The sequence below is a fragment of the Balaenoptera ricei genome, chromosome 19 (genome assembly GCF_028023285.1).
Source record: "Balaenoptera ricei isolate mBalRic1 chromosome 19, mBalRic1.hap2, whole genome shotgun sequence".
NCBI classification, from domain to species: Eukaryota; Metazoa; Chordata; class Mammalia; order Artiodactyla; family Balaenopteridae; genus Balaenoptera; species Balaenoptera ricei.
In genome coordinates this window covers 34,637,186-34,660,927 of record NC_082657.1, presented here as the reverse complement: position 1 = coordinate 34,660,927, position 23,742 = coordinate 34,637,186, and the positions used below count along the sequence as shown (strand labels likewise).

At 51.3% G+C, this 23,742-nt stretch overlaps 1 protein-coding gene across 8 annotated transcripts in view; it reads right to left on the bottom strand.

Annotated features, from left to right (window-relative positions):
* Nucleotides 1-667: 667 nt before the first annotated feature.
* The window catches only part of SLC6A2 (solute carrier family 6 member 2), a 49,483-nt gene continuing 26,408 nt past the window's right edge, over nucleotides 668-23,742 (bottom strand). For 6 of the 8 annotated variants that reach the window (XM_059905318.1, XM_059905322.1, XM_059905326.1 and 3 more), the window contains 9 exons: nucleotides 18,179-18,317; nucleotides 13,222-13,356; nucleotides 11,429-11,532; nucleotides 10,060-10,184; nucleotides 9,206-9,318; nucleotides 7,834-7,962; nucleotides 6,777-6,876; nucleotides 5,701-5,801; nucleotides 5,067-5,542 (listed from right to left, as the gene is read on the bottom strand). In XM_059905318.1, the coding sequence (XP_059761301.1) occupies nucleotides 5,156-5,542; nucleotides 5,701-5,801; nucleotides 6,777-6,876; nucleotides 7,834-7,962; nucleotides 9,206-9,318; nucleotides 10,060-10,184; nucleotides 11,429-11,532; nucleotides 13,222-13,356; nucleotides 18,179-18,317 (1,333 nt within the window). In that variant the 3' untranslated portion in view covers nucleotides 5,067-5,155. Of the gene's footprint in view, nucleotides 2,820-3,430; nucleotides 3,503-5,037; nucleotides 5,543-5,700; nucleotides 5,802-6,776; nucleotides 6,877-7,833; nucleotides 7,963-9,205; nucleotides 9,319-10,059; nucleotides 10,185-11,428; nucleotides 11,533-13,221; nucleotides 13,357-18,178; nucleotides 18,318-23,742 lie in introns of those variants that run through there. The other 2 variants (XM_059905324.1, XM_059905325.1) reach the window with 1 other exon arrangement.

Here is a 23,742-nt window from a genome sequence, read left to right as displayed (position 1 = left end):
CCCCCGCAAGGCAGCACCACTGGGTTGGTTGGTGTTGGTTCAGCTAGCACCGCATCTCTGATTTGCCTTCGGACAAATGTCTGGAGGCAGAAGGGCCACGTGCAGTTGGCAAAGCGCAAACGTCAGGCTCTCTCTGAAGGGTGCCCCTGATACACAGGCTTTTCTGACTCATTTCTGCCAAGTAGACTCAGCTTTTCACAACCCGCTGTTCCCTAGAGTGACTATTTTCATCAAAGGAGAGCAGCTGGGGCTTCCCTGGTGGCCCAGTGGTTAAGAATCCGCCTGCCAATGCAGGGGACACGGGTTCGAGCCCTGATCCGGGAAGATCCCACATGCCGTGGAGCAACTAAGCCCATGCGCCACAACTACTGAGCCTGCGCTCTAGAGCCCGCGCGCCACAACTACTGAAGCCCGCGCACCTAGAGCCTGTGCTTCACAACAAGAGAAACCACTGCAATGAGAAGCCCACACACTGCAACGAAGAGTAGCTCCCACTCGCCGTAACTAGAGAAAGCTCACACGCAGCAACGAAGACCCAACACAGCCAAAAATAATAAATAAATAAAATAAATTTATTTAAAAAAAAAAAAAAGGAGAGCAGCTAAATCATTTCCTCTCTAGCAACCAGCTAGAGGAGAATAAATGACATTCCCCCACCCCCCTTCTTCCAACACATTGTTCTTTTGCTAAGAAATATGCCTTGGCCACTTGACTGGATGGATTTTTGTTTATGTTTAATGACAGCCCTGGATGGGGTGAACCATATTGTGCTGGGAATTTCAAAGTGCTCTCAGCTGAGAGTCAGGGGCTCTGACTTGAGGGTCCAACTGGATCCCTTAGTAGCTGGGGAACCTTGAGCAAGAATGACTGAAATGCTGGACCTTGGTTTTCTCACCTGGAGAATAGGGACACAGAAGCCAGCCCTGCAGTACTTGCTGGGCGGATGGGAGTGAACGTGGATGAAAGTGCTTTGTTAAAAACAAACAAACAAACAAACAAAAAAATGTCACACCTAGGGAGGAATTATCCTTCACGGGCGGATTCAGTCACTTGTGAGGCCAAATTCCATCAGTGACAGGTCACCTTGCTCTCATCCCCAGACCCCTACCTGTTTGTTCCACTCTGTTGGATGCTCCCAGGCCCCATCTTTTTCAGGGTCCAAGACACCTGCCACTTGGGCTGTCTCAGATTTTGAACTGAACTTTTTATATGGAAAGATCCAAAGTCTCCTGATTTTCCTACTTTTCTTTAAAGAATGACATAAGGACCCTGTCCCTGGGAGAAAACCACCTCCCTGCCCCCAGCCGGCCCATCTTCCACAGACTGCATGATCAATAGATTAGGGTCAGTGACACCCCACTTTCCCCAAAGCACCTTTCGGATGTGTGTCACCCTCTACTCCCAGTGGAAATGATGTGGCCTTTTTTTTTGCCCAAGATACTGCAACAGGGGCTCCCACAGTCAGGACGATAACCCACAACTCTAGATTGCCAATGAGAGCGTAAGAAACTCAGACCATAAACAGAAATTCCAAATGGATGCCACCGACTTACCAAACTACAAATCGCTTCTCTGAATGAGCTGAGACTAGCCACCAGCACCACCAGAGGGCACCACTTGTAAGTTTGTATCAGAAATCAACCTGAAATTCTCTACAGCCGCCAACCTGCTCCGTCAATTGAGACTATTCTCCCCTCAACCTGAGTGACCGGGGTGCTATATGCTTGGTTCCATGCTGCCCTCCACGGTGCAAAGTATGGCACATGAAGAGAGACAAAGGGAGTTTTCAGGGCCCACTCCCCATCACTCGAGACTCCTGGTCCGGGCTGGGTGGGATTCCCAGGGACAGGCTTTGCAGGTGTCTGTGAACAATACAGAAACAGACAGCCTGTCGGCTGTGCCCTTGGACACCCACCTGGCCCTGTGAGGACAGCAGAGGATCCCGTAGTGGAGACACGCAGCTGGCCTTGCTGGGTTCCTGTCCTGAGTCACCCAGGAAGGTCTCAGGAGCCACAGGTAGGTTCCTGAGCTCCGTGCATCTGACAGAGCGAGACCCGCATGTGGTCTCTACAGACTTGTCTGCTTCTTCTGCAGAAGCCACTCACTGCGACACCCATAGCTCTGGACCCTCTGAGCGCCAGAAACCAGAAGAATATTCCAGAACACACACAAATCAAACCCAGGTCAACCAGAGTGAAAACTAATCTATGAAGATTTCTGCTCACGATCCCCCAGAGCTTCTATCCACGGACTTCAGAACAGCGACAAATATCCCCAAGCTCCCCAACCCAGGTCCAAACAACAGAGCACTGACCGGGGCAGACGAGAGAGGCAAGATCTCTGTACCTCCCAAACTCAGCTGGGCTTTTTATTTGTGTTTTGGTTTTACGGTGTCTGACCAAAAAGCAACATCCTCTGTCTCATTTGGTGGACTGAGGATTTCTTCTGCGGCCCAAAGTACCAGCAAACGAGGTGGGGAGTTCTGCCCGAGCCCGTGGACGTCAGCTCGGGCCGGCTCCCACACTGGGTGAGACTTCCTCAAAACTAAAGAGGTTCAACAGAAGTCATTTTTTCCTGTTCCCTCCTCTCCTCTTCTCCCACAAGGCTTACCAATCCAAGCTCACAGCCCTCAGGCCAGGTGAACAGAAGGTGAACGAAAACCAGGTCACTAAATCAGTTGTAACTTGGAAAAGAGGAAGAGGGGGGTCGGAGAGGAATCCCCAGACAGTGTCTGGGGTGGTAGGAAGCCTTTGACCTGAACGTTGGTGCAGCAGGGTTCCTCCTCGGGGTCAGATTCAGATGGCCAGCCAGTGTTCCAACTGCAGAGGAAGACAGCAAGGCTGTTAGGCAAGGGCCAGTGCGGGCAGGGACCGAGGGACAAGGGCCAGCTGAGAAGGGCAGTAAGACACATGGAGGGGCAGAAAACACAGCTGCTTCCTTCAAAGACCCGGAGAACATGCAGGCCAATCCCCTAATAGTCACTGGCACCCAGAAAGGGCAAAGGAACCTTCACAAAGTCACACAGTATGTCTGAAGCAGGGGGGGCTCACCGGGACCCTCCTGGCTCCCCCACCCCCATATTTTACAGGGGAAAAGGGTAGGACTCAGGTCAACACGTTACTGATGTACCTACAGCGCTTCCTTCAAGATAAGAAATCCTCAGCCTAATCTGGGGATACTCCGTGGTCACAACTCAAAGAGGGAGAACCGAGTTTAGGAAAGTCTGGGCATTTGGTATCTCAGGACCAAGGAGTGGAGGGGCAGGTGAAAGCTGATAGAAGGCAGAAGACAGGCCCCTCTCCTCCGTTCGTAACATCACACCCCCAGGGGCTATAGCCCACAGCTGCTCTGGGTTTTCTGGAGTGTGGTGTGTGGTCTTGCCTCGCCCCCGCCCCGTGGCCCCCATCAAAATGGTCCAAGCTGCACCTACTTGGAACTGCCTGACGTCCCTCTGGGCCACCAGGTGATGCTCGTTCTCTGGGGTGATGCCATAGGCCAGTCTCTGTGAAAGGACGGAGAAGGGGAGGAGGCCTCAGCTTGGCCCAGGGACACCCTTCCAGCAGCCCAGAGGACACCACACATCAGGGCCACCTGCTATTTGGCCCTGAAGTCTCACATGGACAGCAGGAGAGGTTCGTACAAGACACCCTGGTTTGTGGAGCTGGTTGGTTCACTTTGAGACATTCATCCAGTGAATGTTTATTGAGTCAATGACTGTAGTCACACACTGGCCTAGGCCCTGGGGATCCAGAGCTGAAGGTCACCCACACATTCTGCTTTGGGGGAGCTTACAGCTCATGGAAGGGGCTGACACTGAACAGAAACACACATCGGCAATTTTACAACCACGATCGGAGTCAGTGCTGCAGAGGTCAAGTTCAGAGCACAATGAGAACTCAGTGATGGGACCTCAGCCCTGCCTGGGGATTGGGGCCGCCTCCTTGGGCTGTAGACACAGGGTGGACCCAGGGAATGCGTCTGGAATCAATGCCTGATCACTAGAGCAGGATCCCAAAGTGTGGAGAATAAAAAGCTCAAAGCAGGTCCTGGTTCCACGTCCGGGATGAGCTCACGGAACACGGGTCCTCCCAGTGACCCAGAGGCTCCTGGACTTTGGGATTTCACGGACAGGAAACACGTCACAAGGGGGAGGGGGTGGACACAGCCCTGCCTGGGACCCTCTGCACTAAGTTCCTGTACAGCTCACTCCTTTACGTCCTCCTGTGTCTTTCTGTCCCCTCATGAGAACATGAGCTCCGGGGAGCGTGTCTAGGGCTGAGGATACTGCCTGCCCCGTACAGATACTCAGTAAATATCTGTGAAGGAAGTGGATAAAGGAATGAAGGGATGAGATCTTTATAAGTAAGGACATGAAGAAAAGACTATCACCATTATTTATAAAAGAAAGGGCATTTAACAACCAAAGTACAGGAAAGACATACTTTTAGTTAAAAGGCAGATCATGCGTATATGTATCTGCAATGTACACAGGTCAAAGAAGAAAATGTATTTTGGAAATCTCTGGTTTAGGCTGATCAGGTATCAGGTTCACAACAGAAGCAGGTGAAAGCCAAGATACAAGGTCACGGTGAGTTTGGATGGGGAGAGTGGGGGACATCTGGGGACATGACAAACCTTAGGAGGTGGGACACAGGAGTGGGCACAGTTAATGCAGATTAACTGCTCCTTAGGGGAATGGAGGGCTGAGCTCCTCACATAAACAACGGTAGGAACAGAGTGGGAGCACACAGTGCATATGACGTTCAACACGAGAGCAGGTGCCGCGTGGTGACCGTCTACCGTGTGCCAGGTGCTGTGCCAAGCACTTCCTTTCACCTTTCAAGGTCTGTATGATTACCCCAGGTCACAAATGTGGAACCTGAGGCTTGGGGGTAAATAACGTGGCCAATGTGGCAGGTCCGTGTGACTCTAGATTCCGTGTCCTTCTGTCTCCCTCTTTCACCCCAGCGGGAATGACTCGGGATGCCCCCTCCCGTGCTGTCCCCCACCCTCCCCCAGGCTCGGCCCAGAGCTCACCTCGCGAAGGGAGCCCCGCGTGCTGAGGAACTTGTAGACGATGTAGGCGGGCACCAGGACCATGGAGGAGCCCGCGATGCCCCACCCGACCCAGTTGGCCCAGAGTGGGAAGATGTAGTCATCGTAGGTGAGCGGCTTGAAATTGATGATGCTCACGACCACCACAAACTGGGGGGAAGGGACAGAAGGAAGAGGGAGAGAGACAAGGAGAGGGGAGAGAGAGGGAAGGAGGTGGGAGAGAGGGAGGGGTGCAGAGAGGGACCAGAGGGAAGTGAGGACCAGCGTGTGAGATGGATGCAGGAATGGAGACGATAAGGAAGGAGGGAGATGGAGAGAGAAAGGAGGAAGAATCCAAGTAAGGAAGGATAACAAAAAGGAGACAAAGAAACAGGAGCAATACAAAGAGAAGAAAACTAGAAAGGTGACCTTGGAACTGAGTGGTGGCACAGACAGCCCCCGGCCCAGACCTGGCCCCAGGCTGGCGACCCCGCTCATGTGCAGCCTCCTGGGAATCAACAGGGCAGAGCATCCTGAGCATCTGTCTGCGTGACCAGGGCCCTGCATCCCAACCTCCTCCCCTCAGAAGCAAAGATCCCCGCCCCCACCCTCACCCCAGACACACAGCACCCCTCCCCCGAGGATGCCCAACCACACACTACACACCAGGAGGAACGCAGGGCTGACAAACTTCCAGCAGAGTCTCCAGTACAGGCCCGGCTTGAATCCCATCATCTGCTGGATGTCGTTGCTGAACCTGTCCACACCTGCGCACACACAGGGCAGGCCCATTACAGCGGCTCCTGCAGAGCCTGGGGCCACCCCTGCTGCCTTCCCAAGAGGGTCTGTCCCCAGGTGGAGAGCAGAACAGTATCTCCAGAGACAGGGATACCCTGGCACTTAGGAGACCTGGGGACAGGCACTTGGCCAGTTCAGAACAGGGGAGAGAACACACTCAGAGGTAGCATTCCCTTGTAGGTGCCGCCCCAATTCCTTTTTCAGAGGGAAAACCAGGGCTCGGGGAGGGGAGGGGACTTGGCCCTGGTTACACAGCCAGGGTGGCCTGACTCCAAAGCCCAGCTCTTTCCTCCCGCTCCCTCTCTCTTAAAACAATGATGGCTGTGTATATAGAGCTTTCCCCGACTTTAATCTGGTAGAAGAGACCAGACTCTTTCCAGTGAGTAGAAAACAGCGAGTGACACATGGGGAAGAAATGAACAATGACAACACATTTCACTTTCTACCACGTTCTCCCCATTCAGCTCTGGAGTAAGATTGCCAGAGAAGACAAAGGACACTCAGTTACATTTGAATTTCGGAGAGACAACAAAAGTCATTCTAGTTTAAGCAATTTCATGCAATATTTGGGACATATACTAAAAAAAATGATTCATTATCTGAAATTCAAGTTTAACTGGATGTGTTGTATCCTGGATTTGCTAAACCTGGCAACCCTACTCTAGAATGAATTACATGGCTTGAGGAGCAGCGGCTTCCTCTGAGTTCCTCTCTAACAGCTGACACTGATGCCTTTGGGGCCTTTGTGTCCTCCTTTTAAAGGGCGCTCATGCAAAGATGAGCTGAGGGCTGGGAGAGCTGTGTCCAATAAGCAACTCATTCAACTCTGGGATCAGCCAGTGACTGCCCTGGAAACGGAAAGCCCCTTGGCACCTCCAGGTGAAAAGGCTCCAGAAGCACACGGGGCCCGAGGCTTTGCCACACGCTCAGGACCCAGCACGTACCATAAAACCAGGAGACGCCTATGGCCTCCATGAGCACAGCAAACAGAATGGAGGTCCCCGCCGCAAACGTGTCCAGCAGGGTCAGCACGTATATTCCACCCTGGGGCATGGACAGAGAAAGCCTGAGGCCATGATGGATAGAAATGGCTATCAACTGTTACATCCATCAAAATTTAGCTGTCCCCTGTCCCGCTCACTCAGAACTCACACCCACCCCCAACACAGGTAATGGCGTTTCTGGTGCTACTGTGTTGCCGCTATGTATTCTACATATTCACTGGGTCTGAGGGTGGGGACTTCAGCCAGTAAAAAGCAAGATGGATTTTATCAATGAAAAAAAAAATGTTGCCTGCCATATCAGTAAACAAAAGATGTTGCAGCCATCACATTATAGCCTCCACTTTGAAGGTGAGCTCTGAGGGAATTCAGGATAGAAACAGGATGCCCGCCATCTAGCAGTCAGCAAAAAGCTCGGATACTGGCCCTAGATAGCTGAGGTCCATATCAAAGGAATGATTTCAGTGAGCCCAAACTCTTGCATCTTCCCATACACGGAAAAGCATGAAATTCCTTAACTTGAGATGTCTGGTTTTCTTTGGTCAACAGTAATCTTTTGATGTAACAACTACCTGATCTTTGCTGCAAAAACTCACGTATCCTGGCTCCTCCCTTACCTCTCTGGAGCAGTCCCTCAGAGCTATCTGAGATGCTGTGTCCCAGGCTTAAGTCCTCAGTTTTGTCCACCGAATAAAACATAATTCTCAGCTTTCAGGTTGTGCACTTTTTTCAGCTGGCAGTTTAAAATGGACTTTTGCTGCCCCCCCAAACCAACAAGCAGTTGAAAGATTTGTCTGGATATCCTCAGGCTCAGAAGGGACAGATAACAACGGGGTGTAACCCTAGGGGACTGGGCCACGGAGTTCAGGATACCAGGCACTGCCATGGTTCCCCTGAGCTCACCCTAGCCCTACCCCCCAGCTTCAAGTCTGGGAATATCTGGCTGGATTGAAATGCAGCCTCAGAAGCCCCAGGTGACCCAGAGCCCAGCCCCCCTCACCTTGGTTATGCAAAACAGGGCCAGAAGGAAGGTTCCAAAGGAGACACCAAATGTGAAGAGTTTCCGGTGTCGTTTCAGGACCTGGAAGTCGTCGGCCAGGCCCGTGATGACCGCCTCCATGCCTCCCATCTGAAGGGAACCAGGCAGGTGGGACACAGGGGTGAATGAAAAATGTTGTCCAACATATCAGCAAACAAAGGATGCTGCAGCCATCAAGCCATCAGCCACTACCGCTGCCCCCGCAAAGGTGCACCTGAAGGGACTCAGGATGGGAAAGAAAGGATACTGGCCCTAGATAGCTCAGATGCATATCAAAGGAATGATTTCAATGAGCCCAGACTCTTGCATCTTCCCATATACAGAAAAGCGCTAAATTCATTAACTTGAGATGTCTGGTTTTGTTTAATTAACAGTCATCTTTTGATGCTCTGACCACCTGGTTTTTGTTGCAAAAACTCCTACATATCCTGGCTCCCCCTTGACCTCTTCAGAGCAGTCCCTCAGAGCGATCTGAGAGGCTGCCTCCCAGGCTTGAAGTCCCCAGAAAGTCTGCCAACTGAAACATAATTCTCAACTTTCAGGTTGTGCATTTTTTGGCTGCACCACGCGCATGCGGGATTATTAGCTCCCCAACCAGGGAGTGAACCCGTGCCCCCTGCAGTGGAAGCTCAGAGTCTTAACCACTGGACCACCAGGGAAGTCCCAGGTTGTGCATTTTTTTTTCAGTCAACACAGGAGTGAGGGACTCTCTGAACCCCAGTCTCAGGCCTCCCGGCTCCCTTGGACCTCCCGCAGCCCTGGACTCATGAGCCCTGGAGGCTGCCTTGCTTCTCTAGAGAAATCAGCAGGTCCTCCCTTCTCCCCATCCTCTCACCCCACTTCTGCCCCGTTCTCAACCAACCTCAGAACTCAGAAACCATGTGGGAGAGGGTGAAGAGTTAACTCCTGTCTCCCCCTTATCAACAGGGACCTGACTCCTGTCCACTCACTCAGCCTGAGTGGATGCTGATGAAATACCGTGGGAAGAGTGGTTGGTTAGAGAACAAGAGTTCTAGCCATGCCCTCTCTGAATTCAGTTTCCTATCTGTAAAAGGAGAGTATTGGGCTGGCTTATCCGAGTTCCCTTCTAATGTAGAGTTCCATGATGCCAAGTAGGTTTCTCTTGGTTCTTGGCTTTGGCCTAAATCTTGCCTTTCTGAGTGAGTACTGATTTCCTTGTTTGCATTTAAATAAGGTCTTCTGCAAACAACTACTGATCAGGGGCTTGAATGGTGGAGAACTTTAGACTGAGTAGTGTGAGTGTATTTAGGGGAGGGAGGGTCAGGTCTAGTGGTGTCTGTGGGGGGATGGTATCCCCAGCAAGGTCACTCACTGAGCTGTCAATTCCCAGAGCCAGGAGCATGACGAAGAACACGACAGCCCAGAACGTGGATCCTGATAGGGTGGAAATGGCTTCTGGGTACAGGATGAAGACCAGGCCAGCTCCTGTAAGGAACATCAAGGACCTCATTAATAGCTCGGACTGTTGGTCTGAGCTGCAGATGATAGGAGAGCATTTTGAGGCCCAACAAGCCCCAGCCCAGCCCCATGATATTTGGGCAGCCATGTGTAGATGGAGCAAACCAAGGTCTAAAGATGACTGATGAAGCCAGCTCCAGCCTGAGTTCACCTATGCACCAAGGAGGTTGACCTCAAACAGCCAAGCCAGAGGGCAGTGCCTCTCCTGGACCGCTACAGGCAATGGGCCTCAAACCCCACCTGCTGCACCCCATGAGGGATCCTCTTACTCTCAGAACTTTGTGATTTTCAGAGTCCATCAGAGGCAGCCCCTCCCCAAGTCTCAGCCTGTTTGTGGCCATAAGAATATGAGAAGCAGCGGGGAAGGACACGAGCTGGTTGAACAACTTCAGTCGCCTGAGTCTCAGCTTTCTGATCTTTAAAGTGGGTCTATTAACACTTGCCTAGTAACACTGCAAGAACTAAACAAAGATATGTCAAGTGCTTAGCACAGGGGCTGGTACAGAGTCAGTGCTCCAAAATCTATCTGGTCTGGCCTGACTCAGAAGATGATTCTGCCTGGACTTCCTACTGATGGCCTCAAAGAAAGCGGGCAGCTGGGAAAGCTCCGTGTCCAGTCCTCTCAGTCCCACAGCCACAGGAGAACTGCTAAGAAAAGGGTGAGTTTTTCAGCCCCCTCCTCCTCAGTGGGCCAGTCTGCCCACCCACCTTCAGTGGCAACATCCTCAATGTTGACCTTGTGTTCGTGGGCCATGTAACCAAGGATGGAGAAGATGGCGAACCCAGAGATGAAGCTGGTGACACAGTTGATGGTGCTGGTGAGCAGGGCGTCCCTGAGGGAAAAGAAAGCACTGTTAGTTCAAGTGGTCTGACTCTCCCCAACCCCGCTTATGGACTGCTGGACCATCTATGGAATCCACGGCTTCAAATGCCAACCCCCTCTTCAGCGTCCCTGCTGCCACATGGACCCCCAGCACCCCCCCACCACAGGGTCAGAACCTGTAGGTGCAGAAAATAGGTCAGCAGCTTCTGGATGAAACACTTTGATACCAGAGCCTGATATCAAACTCTTATTGGGAAATCGAGTCAACAGCCTCCTTCCTCAACCAACTTTCTGTGGCTCCCCAGTGCCTCTCAACTTTTCACCCAGGCATTCAAGAGCTTTGCTGAGAGGACCCAACCTTCTTTCCAGGCTTATTTCCCATGACTCCCCAACATGTACTCTCTGAGCAAACCAGTCAACTTGCTGGTTCACAAACGTACCACGTCCCCTGGCTTTGCTCATGCTGTAAGTTGTCTGCTCACTCCGTGTCTGCCTATCCCAACCCTAACTATCTTCCAAGGCTCACCTCAAACGCACCTCTATGCTCTTGCTGATCCCCCAGCAGATGGCTGATCACCCCATTTCCTTAGCCTTCCTAAAGCCTGTCCCACTGGTCTGCATCATCCTACTCTGTCTTGTACCAGGGAGGTTATGATTCTGTCTTAAGCCTTTGATAGAGAAGGATGGAAGCAGCCCCATCTGTGCCCATGTCTGAAGCCCTCACAGCACTGGGGCTGCGGGAGGCAGCATTAAATGCTTACAGGACCAGATGATCTAGAGCACGGTCTTCTGACTCTACGGCACTGAGCAGACTTCTCATTCTGCTGTGTGGTCTTAAGCTCTGACCCTGCCAGGCCCTCACCCGTCAAGCAACCAGCCTGGATATTCCAACCTTGTCTGCCCGGGCATCAGATGGACAGACAGGCAGTGCTGGCAGCTCTGAAAGCCACACAATTCCCCTCTGTCCCAGCTACCCACCCTCATGATATCCCAGTGTTAGTGGCCTCAGCTTTCCCAGCTCCTCACCCTGCATCTATTTGGGAGGTGTCCTGAACTGACATATGTTCATCAGGACCCCCATAGGCCATGTCGGAGTTCACAGAACGTCCAGGATGGTCTACTGCACTTCATTTCACAGGGAAAGAAACCCAAGAAGAAAATTTGACTTGTCCCAGACCAGAGCCCTCTCTCCCATCCCTGCAAGGGTTGATTCCCAGGATTTAGAGCTTTCCAGAGCCCCAGGAAGGATCTTACCTATAGCAGTTGTTGTCAAATTTGTTGTAACTAGCAAATGCAATCAAGACACCAAATCCAGCGCCCAAGGAAAAAAATATCTGAGTTGCAGCATCAATCCATACCTGAAATGGGCAGATAAAGGCCATCACCCTCTGTTTCCACCGAATTGGACTACCTCACTGTTCCAGAAGGGCTGGGAAGCCCCAGGGACGCCCTAAGACCTGAGGAAATGAGGTCTGAACTAGAGATGGGGAGCCACGCAACTCCTGCTCTCCCGCAGCCTGTACAAAATCACTGTGCAGAGAGGCTGGGGTCTCTCTAGCATCTCCCAGCCTTGGGTGGTCATGAGTGAGCTCACCCCAGAGGAACTCACTGGCTCAATTTGACATCCTGATTTTCAAAGAAAGTTAATAAACAAAATGTTCTAGGCTAGAATGTGGATAGGGCAAGGGCAAAGGGTTATGACTATCTCAGGGGTTATGGAGACAACATCTTCAGAAAGGGGTAATGATTCCTAGTAGCTTCTACCAACCCATAGACAGTGGTGACTCCTTGGTGGCCAATGGGGTCTACTTCCTTCATCTTTTGGATGATGAGACTGCATGGCTGCAAGCCCGGAGATCTGAGCTCCTCTCCAACCTCTCAGCCTCATGGTCTTGCCCTGGTCAATTTCACTGTCTATATCTCAGTTTCCTCATCTGTACACTGGGGATAATTTTACCTAGCTCACCAGGAATAAGCCACAATTCGGATTTGTGAGACTTCTGTCATCTCCCCACGCGTGCTATTCTAGACTTCCCCTGCTTTGTAAGCAAAGGGTGTAATGAGAGAAGCAATCTGACGGAGGAAGGTAGATCTGCTCCCTGAGACAGCACTCAGGCTGAGTTTCTACTGTCGAGAAAGACTTAGGATATTTAAACAATGCAGAACAGATAGAACTCTGACTTGCTTCACAATTTACAAGGCTGTTTCATGTCTTACGCTCTGTTATTTTTCTGACAGTTATTAAGGAAGTAGGTTTTTCTCTTGGTTACTGGGCTATAACACTGAGTTGTGCTGGGACAATGGGAGGTGTGTACTGGGAGGCGTCCATCCTAATCCTATGTTGATCTTGCCTGCCAGGATTATTATGGGTTCAAGTAGAGTGTGGGGAAGTCTTTGGGGATTATGAGGGGAAATACTGAGGTGTGGTCACTGAGGCAGACGTGAGGGAGGAGGCTGGAAATCATCTCAGCTGTGATTTGAAGATGCTCAAGGCACTAGGAACCTCTAAGATTGTCCCTGCTCCCAGCCTCACCGCGCTACTTTGGACTCCACTCCACATTCACCCCGCCTTCATTGTAATCTCTACCTCTGGGCAGGACAGTGAGCTCGAGGGGCTGCGAGGGGAGAGTCAGCAGGGTCTGGTCTCCCTGCAGCTGATGCTGCTCCTTATGCCAACATCACAGATGGTACCAGAGGCCAGGGTTGGAGACCAGAGTAGAAATAGGGCTAGGGTGGCTGGGGTGAGGCTGGGGCCACGGCACAGGGCAGAGGTAAGGACCCAGGACAGGGTATTGCTTTCCTTGAAAGGAGGGGTCTGCAAAGGCCACTCAACAGAACCACAGATCCCAAGCCATCAGAGCCGGACAGGCTCACAGAGACTGTCAGGTGCAAATCAAATTGGCCTTGGTCAGGTGGAGAAGCTGCAGCCCAGAGTGGGAAGGATCCATCCCAGGCTACGTAGAGCTGGGACCAGAGTTTCTTCCACTGCCTGCACCGAGAACCCTCCCCAACCCGGGCCCAAGGGTGGGTGGTCACTGGGCACTGACCGTGGCCTCTTTCAGACGGTAGAAGTCGATGTGCAGGTAGGCGTTGATGCCATTGGAAGCGCCGGGCAGCGTGATGCCGTGGACCAGGAGCACAAACAACACGAGGTAAGGCAGCGTGGCCGTGATCCACACCACCTGGCGGTGGACAAGCTCGCAGTGAGAGCCTGACTCTGCTGCCAGCGGGGTGGGGGGCTGGCGGGGGGCAGCCAGTCACACCCTCCCCACACCTTCCTTCACACAGTGCACGGGCTAAGAGCTCCACCTCCAGGCCAGGCCTGGGGTACTCCAGGACAGAGCGGACAGACCAAGGCTGCACCCAATGAGAAAGTCGGCACCCTGGGGGCACCGCTGCCAAGGAAGCCAAGGGCAGTGAGGACGCAGACTCTCCTGGTGCCCAGCGCCTCCTGCTCTACAAGCTTCCTGCGCTGACTTGCCCCAGGTGGAACTAGCACCCTCACCTTTACGCCCTCCTTCCTCCCTTCTCTCCCCCGCTCGTTTACCTTCATGCAAGTGTATCCTCCTAAGCTCACCGCCCAGGGAGGGATGTGGGCCGAAAGCAGAATCCCTGGCTGCTCTTTATTTGGGGATGGATTTAGGGCAAAGACAAACTGCCTCGTCCAGAAACCCATAAGGGAAGAAATTGTCCCCAGACTGAAAAGAGACACCAGCCCAGCCTGCCCACGATGAAGAAACAGAGAAGAGAAGTGGGGAGAGGAGAAGGTTGCGTAGGCTTCCTCGCTGTTCCTTCTCACCCCTGACTATACATTAGACTAGTCTGCGGGAAGTTATAGACAAAAATGTCCAAGTTCAGACTCCATTTTTGGACTTTCTGATTTAATTGGTCTGGGATGGGGCTTGCACTCCGTGCTTTGAAAGCTCCCTCAGGTGGATGCAGGGGACAAAGACAGATGAGGATCACTTACTGAGCAATTTCCATCTGCTAGCCCAGCAGTGAGGACCTCTCACCCCATCCTCCCAACTGCCCTGGAGGCGGGCAGGATCAGGAACTGCCCTCATCTTGCGGGTGAGGACACTGTAGCTTAGGGGGCATCATTCATCCCGAGGTCACCCGTTAGGGAACGATGGTGCCTGGGCTCCAACCCAGGTGGTCTGACCACAAAGCCATGTGCTTAATCACTCACGCTACTGCATATCTGAGACCCAGGTTCAAGTCCCGGCTCTGCCAAGACGGCTGTGAAACCCTCTCCCTCTCTTGGCCTCAGGCTCCCCATCTGTACAAGCAGGCTGGAGTAGGTGGCTTTGGAGAACCTTCCAGATCAACATTTAGGCGTTCGGTACAGGCTTGTAGTTGCTAAGTGCTGGTTCAGCCAACGCCTGTGAGCGGCGGGTGGGCAGACAGGACTCCAGGGCGGCAAGCGGCAGTGTGTGCACACGTGCCCGACGCCCTGGGGGCTGGCTGACCTCCGCCCTCTACCCTGCGGTGGTCGGTGGGCCAGGGTCACCGAGTGTGTGGTCTGCGGTAACCCCTTTCCCTGATTCAGACTGTACCTCGCCCCCCAGTGTCCCAGCTGTGGAGCCATCTTCCCAAGAACAGAGCCTTCACCGGCCAAGACGGGAAATGTGAACACTTGCAATTCATTTCAGACCGGCTCTGTGGCTTTGGCAGCCTGCTAAGAAAAGATCCGTGTCCTGTTCCAGACGTAGTCTGGGAAGAAATAAGCAATGCTCTTGGTTTTCTCATGAGCCAGGGTATAAAAACAATTAAAGACAGGACACAACAATGTCCTGCATGAAGTTCCTTATTCTAGAAAGCCCCTCCCCATGGACTGCAGGGGTCCTCGCCTGCTCTGGAGGCAAAACGTGGGCAGGGACTTCAGACGACAAGTTTCCATCTGCGGGGGGCTTCCTAGGGCAACACTCCTGTCCCACTCGTCATTACACTCCTCAGGGGAGGGCGTGAGTCCTCCTCCTCCAAAGGTGACTTTGCACAAAGAAACGGAGCATGCGAGGCTCCACTCCTTTTCTCTTTAGCATCAGTCTCCCCATAGACAACTCAGGCCTGCTCCAGCCAAGTGCTAAACAAGGTGGGGCAGGCTGTACCCCTTTGGCGATGGCTACAGGAAGCTTAATCTTGGGGTGTAATATTAGAAGCCTGTGGTGGCCCCTCACCCAGGTCGGCAGCAGTAGTAAAGCTCATACACCTTCTGCAGCTCTGCTGCCTGCAGAGGCCAGGAAAGCCCTGCTCCTGATACCCAGGAGAGGCGCAGAGAGGCTGGACAAGGCTGGCCTGGGGCTTCTGTAGTTTTGCTTGCAGCTCCTTCCACGGAAAACCCTTTCCCTCTGCCCCATCTCTACCTGACCTAGCCCAATGCCACCTTCGCCATGGTCTTTGCAGACCCTCTCAGTCTGAAGAGTTCCTTCTTCCACTAATGTAACATCTTATGCTTTTTGGACCATGGGCACTCATGGTAAGAAAAACCTTATTTATCGAGACATATGGGCTGCTATAACTGAAACACAAAAATTCCACAAGACAGCTCTAACTTTAGTATGTGCAATGCACGCTGTTATTATCTAGACGATTTCATTTTGAAAAATTGTGGTGACCCACTAAATTGATTTAATGACAGTTGAAAAACCCACAGTTTGTATCTCAATTAAAGTGCAACCTACCTGATGTAAAACTGTCTTCAAGGTAAAGTTAAGTTTTTTAAAAAGCAAGATCTATAATAGTGTGTATAGTTTGTGACCATTAGTGTTTATTGAAAGGGGGACACACATATGTCTCTGAATGGAGATGCAAGAAACTAATAACATTGACCTACATCTACCTGGCTATAACACACATAATACTACAATCAAGTGAATCTGTCTTATTTCTTCTTGCATCACTAGTACTAGCATCGAGCCTGGCACATAGTAGGTATCCGTAAATGTTTAACGAGTTGAATTCAAAAGAACACTTAATGAAGTTCCCCAAACTTATTTACCCACCTACCTTTCTTCCTATCTTCCCTTCTTTCCTCACTAGTCCGTCAATAAATATTTACTGAAGACCTACTATGTGTCAGGTGTTGGGATGGTTGTGGTCCTAGCCTGGTTTTGCTCTATCTTAGAATTCCTCCAAGCCCTGGTCTGCATTTCATTTGGGTTCTTCCTTGGGGCAGATACCATGTCTCCAATACGCTGATAGGAAGTTCCACTTCAGGCTCTTGTCAAATTTCATTGCTGTTGGTTGCTGGTCCCCTGTCACTATCTTTGCTATCTATGGCATAACCAAGACTTTAGGAGAACCAGAGAGAACCCTGATGCACCCCACTTTTCAAAATCAGTTGCCTAGGGCTTCCCTGGTGGCACCATGGTTAAGAATCTGCCTGCCAATGCAGGGGACACAGGTTCGATCCCTGGTCAAGGAAGATCCCACATGCCGTGGAGCAACTAAGCCCATGCGCCACAACTACTGAGCCTGCGCTTTAGAGCCCGCGAGCCACAACTACTGAGCCCGCGTGCCACAACTACTGAAGCCCGTGAGCCTAGAGCCCGTGCTCCGCAACAAGAGAAGCCACTGCAATGAGAAGCCCGTGCACCACAAGGAAGAGTAGCCCCCGCTTGCCACAACTAGAGAAAGTCCACGCACAGCAATGAAGACCCAACGCAGCCAAAAATAAATAAATAAAATAAATTTAAAAAAATTCAAAATCAGTTGCCTAATGAAGCTTCTCATAAATTCATGCCTACCTGATTATTGTTGCCTTGTAACCCCCAATGAACATACACACTGTGTGTTCCACACTGACTCTGGGCTTTACCACAAGACTTATCTTGTTCATTGGGACAATAGCAAGCATGATGTAAACAGAGACTGCAAGAGCTACTTGTACATTGGGGCTTGTCTCCTTGGAACATGCTCTTGGAACTCAGCCATCATGCTGTGAGATACCCAAGCTACAGCGTGAGGCTGTATGGAAACCACCCAAGGTGCTCTGGTTGACAGCTCCAGTTAAGCTCCCAGCCAGTACCAACTGCCATCCATGAGTGTTAGCCATCTTGGAGGTTCCAGCCCAGTCAAGCCCCCAGACATGTAGCTCAGGCAATATCACATGGAGCAGAAGAACCACCTTGCTGAGCCCAGTCAACCCACAGAATCACGAGAGGGAATAAAGTGGTTGTTATTTTACGTCTCTACATCTTGAGGTATTTTGTTACACAGCGATAGCTAACCAAAACACTGGACAGAATATTTCCCAGCTACAGCCTCTTTAATACAGCCAAGCTCCACATGGACCCATAGGGCCCAAATGGAGCTGTTGTTCTCATGATATTCCTCAGGCTCAGAATCAATGTGGCCCATGACCTGAGTATACTCCACCCTGAGGTGCTGACTACGGGGGGCAGTGTCACCTAAATCAGAATGCCAACTCTGGCAGGCTCTCCTAGGTCATCGAACCCTGTGCTCCTCTCTCCAGGAAACGTAGACCCTTGCAAGCACTCCGCACTGTGTCAGAGGATGCCCCAGGATTCATCTAGATATCTTCTGGAGCGTTCTCATCTACTCAAAAATTCAGAGGTGGGAACAATCAATTTTATAGTGAAGGAAATGGTTATATGCTAGAGAAGGCTGCAATATTTGCATGCAGTTTTAGTCCAGAATTTAAGATTTATCAAACACATGTCAACAGGTTGCTCTGGGCTTTTTCCAGAGACCCTTGGGGTGTCCCATTCCCTGGTCTCTGCTATTAGGGAGGCTTTGGTGGGAAAGTGTGAAGAACCCTGATCCTCTTGCACTCCCTCATCCTACTGCTGGGGAGTCCTGGGCTTAGGGAAGGGAGGGGATTCATCTAAAGTCTCCAGCAAGCCAGTGGCAGAGCTGGGGTGCAAACCCAGGTTTTGTACTTCTAGCACCACCTTTTCTTTTCACCAACTACCTGTTTATAGGTAGAAAAAAACATCTTTTTTGAGGCCAACCTCCCAACTGAAAGAGAAACAAAGATATTACCTTTCCTGATGTCTTCACTCCTTTCCAGAGGCTAAAAAACAGGACGATGACGACGACGATCAGACAGAGCAAGAGCTGCCACTGGGGCAGGCCGATGTCATGAATCCCACTACTCTCATGAAGGTGCAGGACGCCACGCCTGCGGGGAGGAGAGGGGAGCGGACCGGGGAAGATGGTGTCATCAGGGAGGATGACCAAGGCCTCGACCACAGGCCAGTCCTCGAAAGTGCACGTTGATGGAGACAGGCCCTGGGCTGCCCTGGCTACAGCCCTGCATCACTTGGACCTGCCCTGCACAGTCATGGCCTGTGTCCAGCACCTCCCTGCCCTGGGCCAGCAACTCATCTGGGGAGACATCCCCACCCAAGGCTGCTTTTTTAACGGTAACAGAAGCTTTCAACATAACAAATATCTCTTGAGTGCCACCTGCAAGCCAGGTCCTGGGGAGATGGTGGTAAATAAACAGAGGAAAGGTCTCTGCCCTCATAGCACTCATGGTCTAAAGCAGTGGACAATGGAACATTTGGCAATGTCTGGAGATGTCTTTGATTGTCACGACTTGGGTAGGAGACAGCTAGAGGACAGAGAAGTGGGACATCCTATGATGCACAGGACAACCTAAACATCCTATAAGGCACAGGACAGCCTCCAAAATTCGCATGTTGCTGAGGTTTAGAATACCTGGTCTAGAGACTGAGATAAGAGTAAACTTTTCTCCTATTTGGGAATATCTACCCCAACTAAAGGTATGTGTATCCTCTGCTTTAGCAATTCCACTCCTGGGTATTTGCCCAGTAGAAACATGTACATATGTTCACCAAAAGACATGGTCTAGAATGTTCATAGCAGCATTATTCATAACAACCCCAAATTGCAAAATAAATATCTATAAACAGTAGACTACAGGGACTTCCCTGGTGGTCCAGTGGCTAAGAATCCGCCTTGCAATGCAGGGGATGCTGGTTCGATCTCTGGTCGGGGAACTGAGATCCCACATGCCTTGGGGCAACTAAGCCCGTGCGCCTCAACTAGAGAGAAGACTGCACACTGCAACAAAAGATCCCGCGTGCTGCAACTAAGACCCAATGCAGCCAATAAATAAATAAATAAATATTCAAAACAAAACAAAAACAGTAGACTACATAAATTATGATATATTCATAAATTGGAATATTATATAGCAACTAGCTCTGTACGGATGAATCTCACACACCTAATTTCGTGAGAAAGAAGTCAAAACTGAAAGAGGACTGCTGGGGGCAGGTGACAAGGCTGTGGACAAGTAGGTGATGGCTCCAGCCACATGGAGCTCCTGGGTGACAATAGCGGGTGCAAACATTCCCCACCTTGAGCCTTTTTCCTCTTCAGTAAAATGGCTCTCACGAGGCTTACATTGCAGAATGTGAGACAGTGCCTAGAACCCAGGAAATGCTCAGCGCCAGTGGTCATTGTAACTATCATTCTGATTGAGTCCCAGCCTTCAAGGAGCAGCGGGCATTGGCAAAGAAGCTAAGGAGTGTCCAGAAAACTCAGCCAAGGGAGTCAGTGTGGCGGGCTCCACGGAGGGGGTGGCTGGTGCCTTCTCTGCGGGCCTGTGGGAGAGCCGGTGAGTTGAGAAGGGGTGCCCAGGTGTGGTAGGGGCGAGATGGGGAGAGGGAGGTGGGTGGTGACAGGCAAACAGTGGAGTCTGCAGTGAGCGCGCAGGAGTGAGCGAGCAGAGCTGTGTGGCTGATCAAGGCCCACAGAGACCCGTGTCCCCATCTCCAGAACGGCCTTCATCCCCACTGCCCCCAGGCAGGATGCTGTGGCTTTAAACTACTCACCCTGCATCAGCTTCCCTGAGCAATCAGTCTCTGTGTCTGGCCCCTCCTAGTCCTATCTCTTGATCTGCAACCAACACCCCCGTCCTCATGGCCCGATGCCAGGCCGGACCCATATTCTGTTCCTCCAGGACTACTGTAAAAACTTCCCCATCCTCCCGCCATCCCAGTCTCTCTGCCTCCGCTCGGCCTCCTTAAATCCACAGTCTGTGCTGCCGTAGAACCACCTGATTCATCTGAAGTTGTGTTCTAACTTTGTCACTCTTCCGCCCCCGAATCCTCAGCGGCTCCTCATCACCTAAAACAGTGGTTCTCACTGGGGGCAATTTTGCCCCTGCCTTCCCTGGACACTTGGCAACAGCTGGAGACATTTTTGGTTGTCACAGCTGGAGGGCAGAGGGGTGTTACTGGTGTCTAGTGGGCAGAAGCCCGGGATGGGGCTAAACGTCCAAAATGCACAGGACAGCCTTCCCACCGCAACACAGAATTATCCAGCCCCAAATGTCAAAAGCATCAGCGTTGTGGAATCCTGGTAGAGAGGATAAAAACATAAGCCTTTCAGAATCGGAGGCCTTTCTCACTCGTCCTGTACCAAGTGCACCCCGTGCCTTGCCACACCATGCCTTTGGCTCCTGGCGACCACCAGCCACTTGTCATTCCCCAATTACATGAAGCTCTTGTCACTCTGGGCCTTGGAACTGTCTGTTCCTTTATGCCTAGAACACACTTCCTGGCCCAATGTGTCTGCCTGGTGAACTTCTGTCCTTGCTAGTCTCAGCTCAAAAATGAGGCCCTGGCTGAGGTCCCTCTCCTATGCTGAGAAGGAGGGAGAGAGAGGGAGTGGGAGAGGGAGGGAGAGAGTGGGAGAGGGAGGGAGAGAGAGAGGAAGAAGAAGGAGAAGGAGGGGAAGGAGGAGGAGGGGGAAGAGTAGGGGGAGAGAGAGGAGAAGGGAGGGGAGGAGGGGGAGGGGGAGGGGGAAGAGGAGGAGAAGCATGGGGTTGGGGAGGGGAGAGGGGAGGGGAGGGAAGCGAAGGGAAGGGAGGAGATTGGAAGAGAAGAGAGGCCGGGCATATCTGAAAAGATGGAGAACCAGAATCAGGTACTGAGCCCATCTGACTCTTAATCCTGCTTCTTCCCATTTCTTTCCATATGGGCCAAGTATTGAATGGTATCAATAACCATTTGGCCAATTTGACTGTTAAAATCATGAAAAAAAAAAAAAGGCACTGAACCAACTGTGCTTGCCCTCAAATGTGCTAAAATGACTCTAGAATCCAATCAGATGGCCGAAACGCCTCCTAACCGGCCCAGGTGACCCACATGTGTGTGAGGTCCACTTTCAGCCTGGCAGTGGTCGTCTAGATATTTCATCAGTGAAAAAGCCAGACTCCAGAGCTGATTTCCAAGAAAAGCGAACCCAGCCTCTTCCCCCGTAACAGGCCCAAGCCTTGGGGGTTAGTACAAGTAACTTGGGTTTGTTGTAGTTTTCCAGCAGTTTAATGAAAATGAATCATCGTGGAGTACACGGTCCAGGCTTTCCGAAGTCTACAGGCCAAACGGGCTCAGATCTCACTTTACATTTAAGTGCAAAGGGTTAGTGTTGGGGTGGAGGGAGAGTTCTCTTCCCCACTAGGAACAGGCAGGGGGTAGAAGTTTTCTATTCCCTGAGCGTGTTCACCAAGGGTGCCCTTTTACAGATTAAGTTACAGAGTCTCGGGGTTTCCTTCAGCCTTGGGCTATTTGGCTTCAGGCCTGGAGTCTGGGGAGTATCGAAGTTTTATTCCTTTGAATGATATGTTCAATCTATCGGCTTAAATAAGTACAAGATGGCAAGAGAATCGGCCAGCAGGCTCTGAGGAAAGCAAAAAAACCAAGTAATCTCCTCAGGGTTGGCCCTGGGAGTCCTACCGGCTGGGTCCCCAGACTGAGAGGGGGTAACTTTTAAAGCAGAAGCATTTAGATAAAAGGGCCATTAAAAACAAATCCAGAGGCAGCTCATGACTTAGATACTGAGAAGCACACAAAAGCAGCTTCAAGGGCTTCCCTGGTGGCGCAGTGGTTAAGAATCTGCCTGCCAATGCAGGGGACACGGGTTTGTGTCCTGGTCTGGGAAGATGCCACATGCCGCGGAGCAACTAAGCCCGTGAGCCACAACTACTGAGCCTGCGCGTCTGGAGCCTGTGCTCCGCAACAAGAGAGGCCGCGATAGTGAGAGGCCCGCGCACTGCGATGAAGAGTGGCCCCCGCTTGCCACAACTGGAGAAAGCCCTCGCACAGAAACGAAGACCCAACACAACCAAAAATAAATAAATAAATAAATAAATACCATTAAAAAAAAAAAAAAAGCAGCTTCAAAGTGAGAAAGAGATGCACGAGAAGGGCTCCGATCTCCCCACAGGGACTCCTGCACTCCTGTCCCGAACACACCCCACTGGAGACTCTGATGGGATGGAAGAGAAGACGGGAGAGGCCTGTGGATGGGGCGAGGGCCTTAACTCAGACCGCTCGGGTTCGGATCCCAGCTCTGCCACTTCCCTAAAACCTGTACCACTACATTCTTATCTGTAAAATAGGAGTAATTCCCCCCTCCATGAACTGTGAGGACTAAATGGGACTTGGATATGAGAAGATGCTTGGTGCCTGGCTCACGGCAGCTGTGAAGCTTGGGGTGGGGATGTACTTCAAAGGATGGAGGAGGGGAAGGAAGGGGGAGGAGGGGAGGGTACAGGAGCTCTGCGGAGCAGGAAGGTGTAGAAATAAGCCCTGGGTTCTGCTCCCCACTACACCCCCCAAGCCCCTGCGGCCCCACGTAAGAGAATGTCATCTCCTTCCACCTCATTCTGCTCACAGACAAGCCGGGAGGAAGTTTCAGGCTGTAATTAAAGCAACCTGGGTTTCAAAACCCAACTCACTTCTCCCTCCGGCTGGGGCAGATCTGCTGGCTATGAAGACGTCAGAGAAGGAATCAAATAATAACTAGACTAGAGACAAGGCTATCATTTCCCATTTTAATTTATAAGGACGAGGGTTGCCAAGAGCAAAAAGAAAGATCCTGTTTTCTTCCTTTATCATGAGATGATAGAGGAGAAAGCACGGAACCAATTACTTGTATCAGCAGCACCCTGAGCTCCACTATCCTTTACCGTCTCCTAGTCCAAACCACACTTATAAACTAGGAAGGCCTAAAACCTCTGCCTGCAAGGTCCCTAACGGTTCTGGGAATGTCCGAGGCCACACCCCTAAGGAGAAGAATAAAGGAGGCCCTAGATTTTCCATGACATGATACTGTAGGCATGTTAGCCTGAGCCCACTGAGAATCTTATTCTGTTTGAGATGGGAGAGTGCAGTGGCTAAGACAGGGGCTTTCAACCTTGGCTGGATATTAGAATCACTGGAGGAGCCGTTAATAAAAATCTCCACGCCCCACCGGCTGCACCCAGACCAACGAAGTGAATCTCTGGGTGTGGGATCCAGGCATCAGGGTGTTTTAAAGCTCTCCAAGTGGTTCCAATGAGCAGCCAGTGTTTAGAATTGCTGGGCTAAGAGCCTGGACTTTGGAGCCAGACTTCCTGGATTCAAACCCACTTCAAATGTCACTTCCAAATGCATGGCTGGGATAGAATCTAAGCTGGATAGATGTTAGTTGTGACTATGACAGTATTTTGGAATAATCATAGCCGTTTATAATGGCTAGAATCCAATATAACACAGAAGTTAAGCCTGCAGACTCTGGAGTTTCACTGC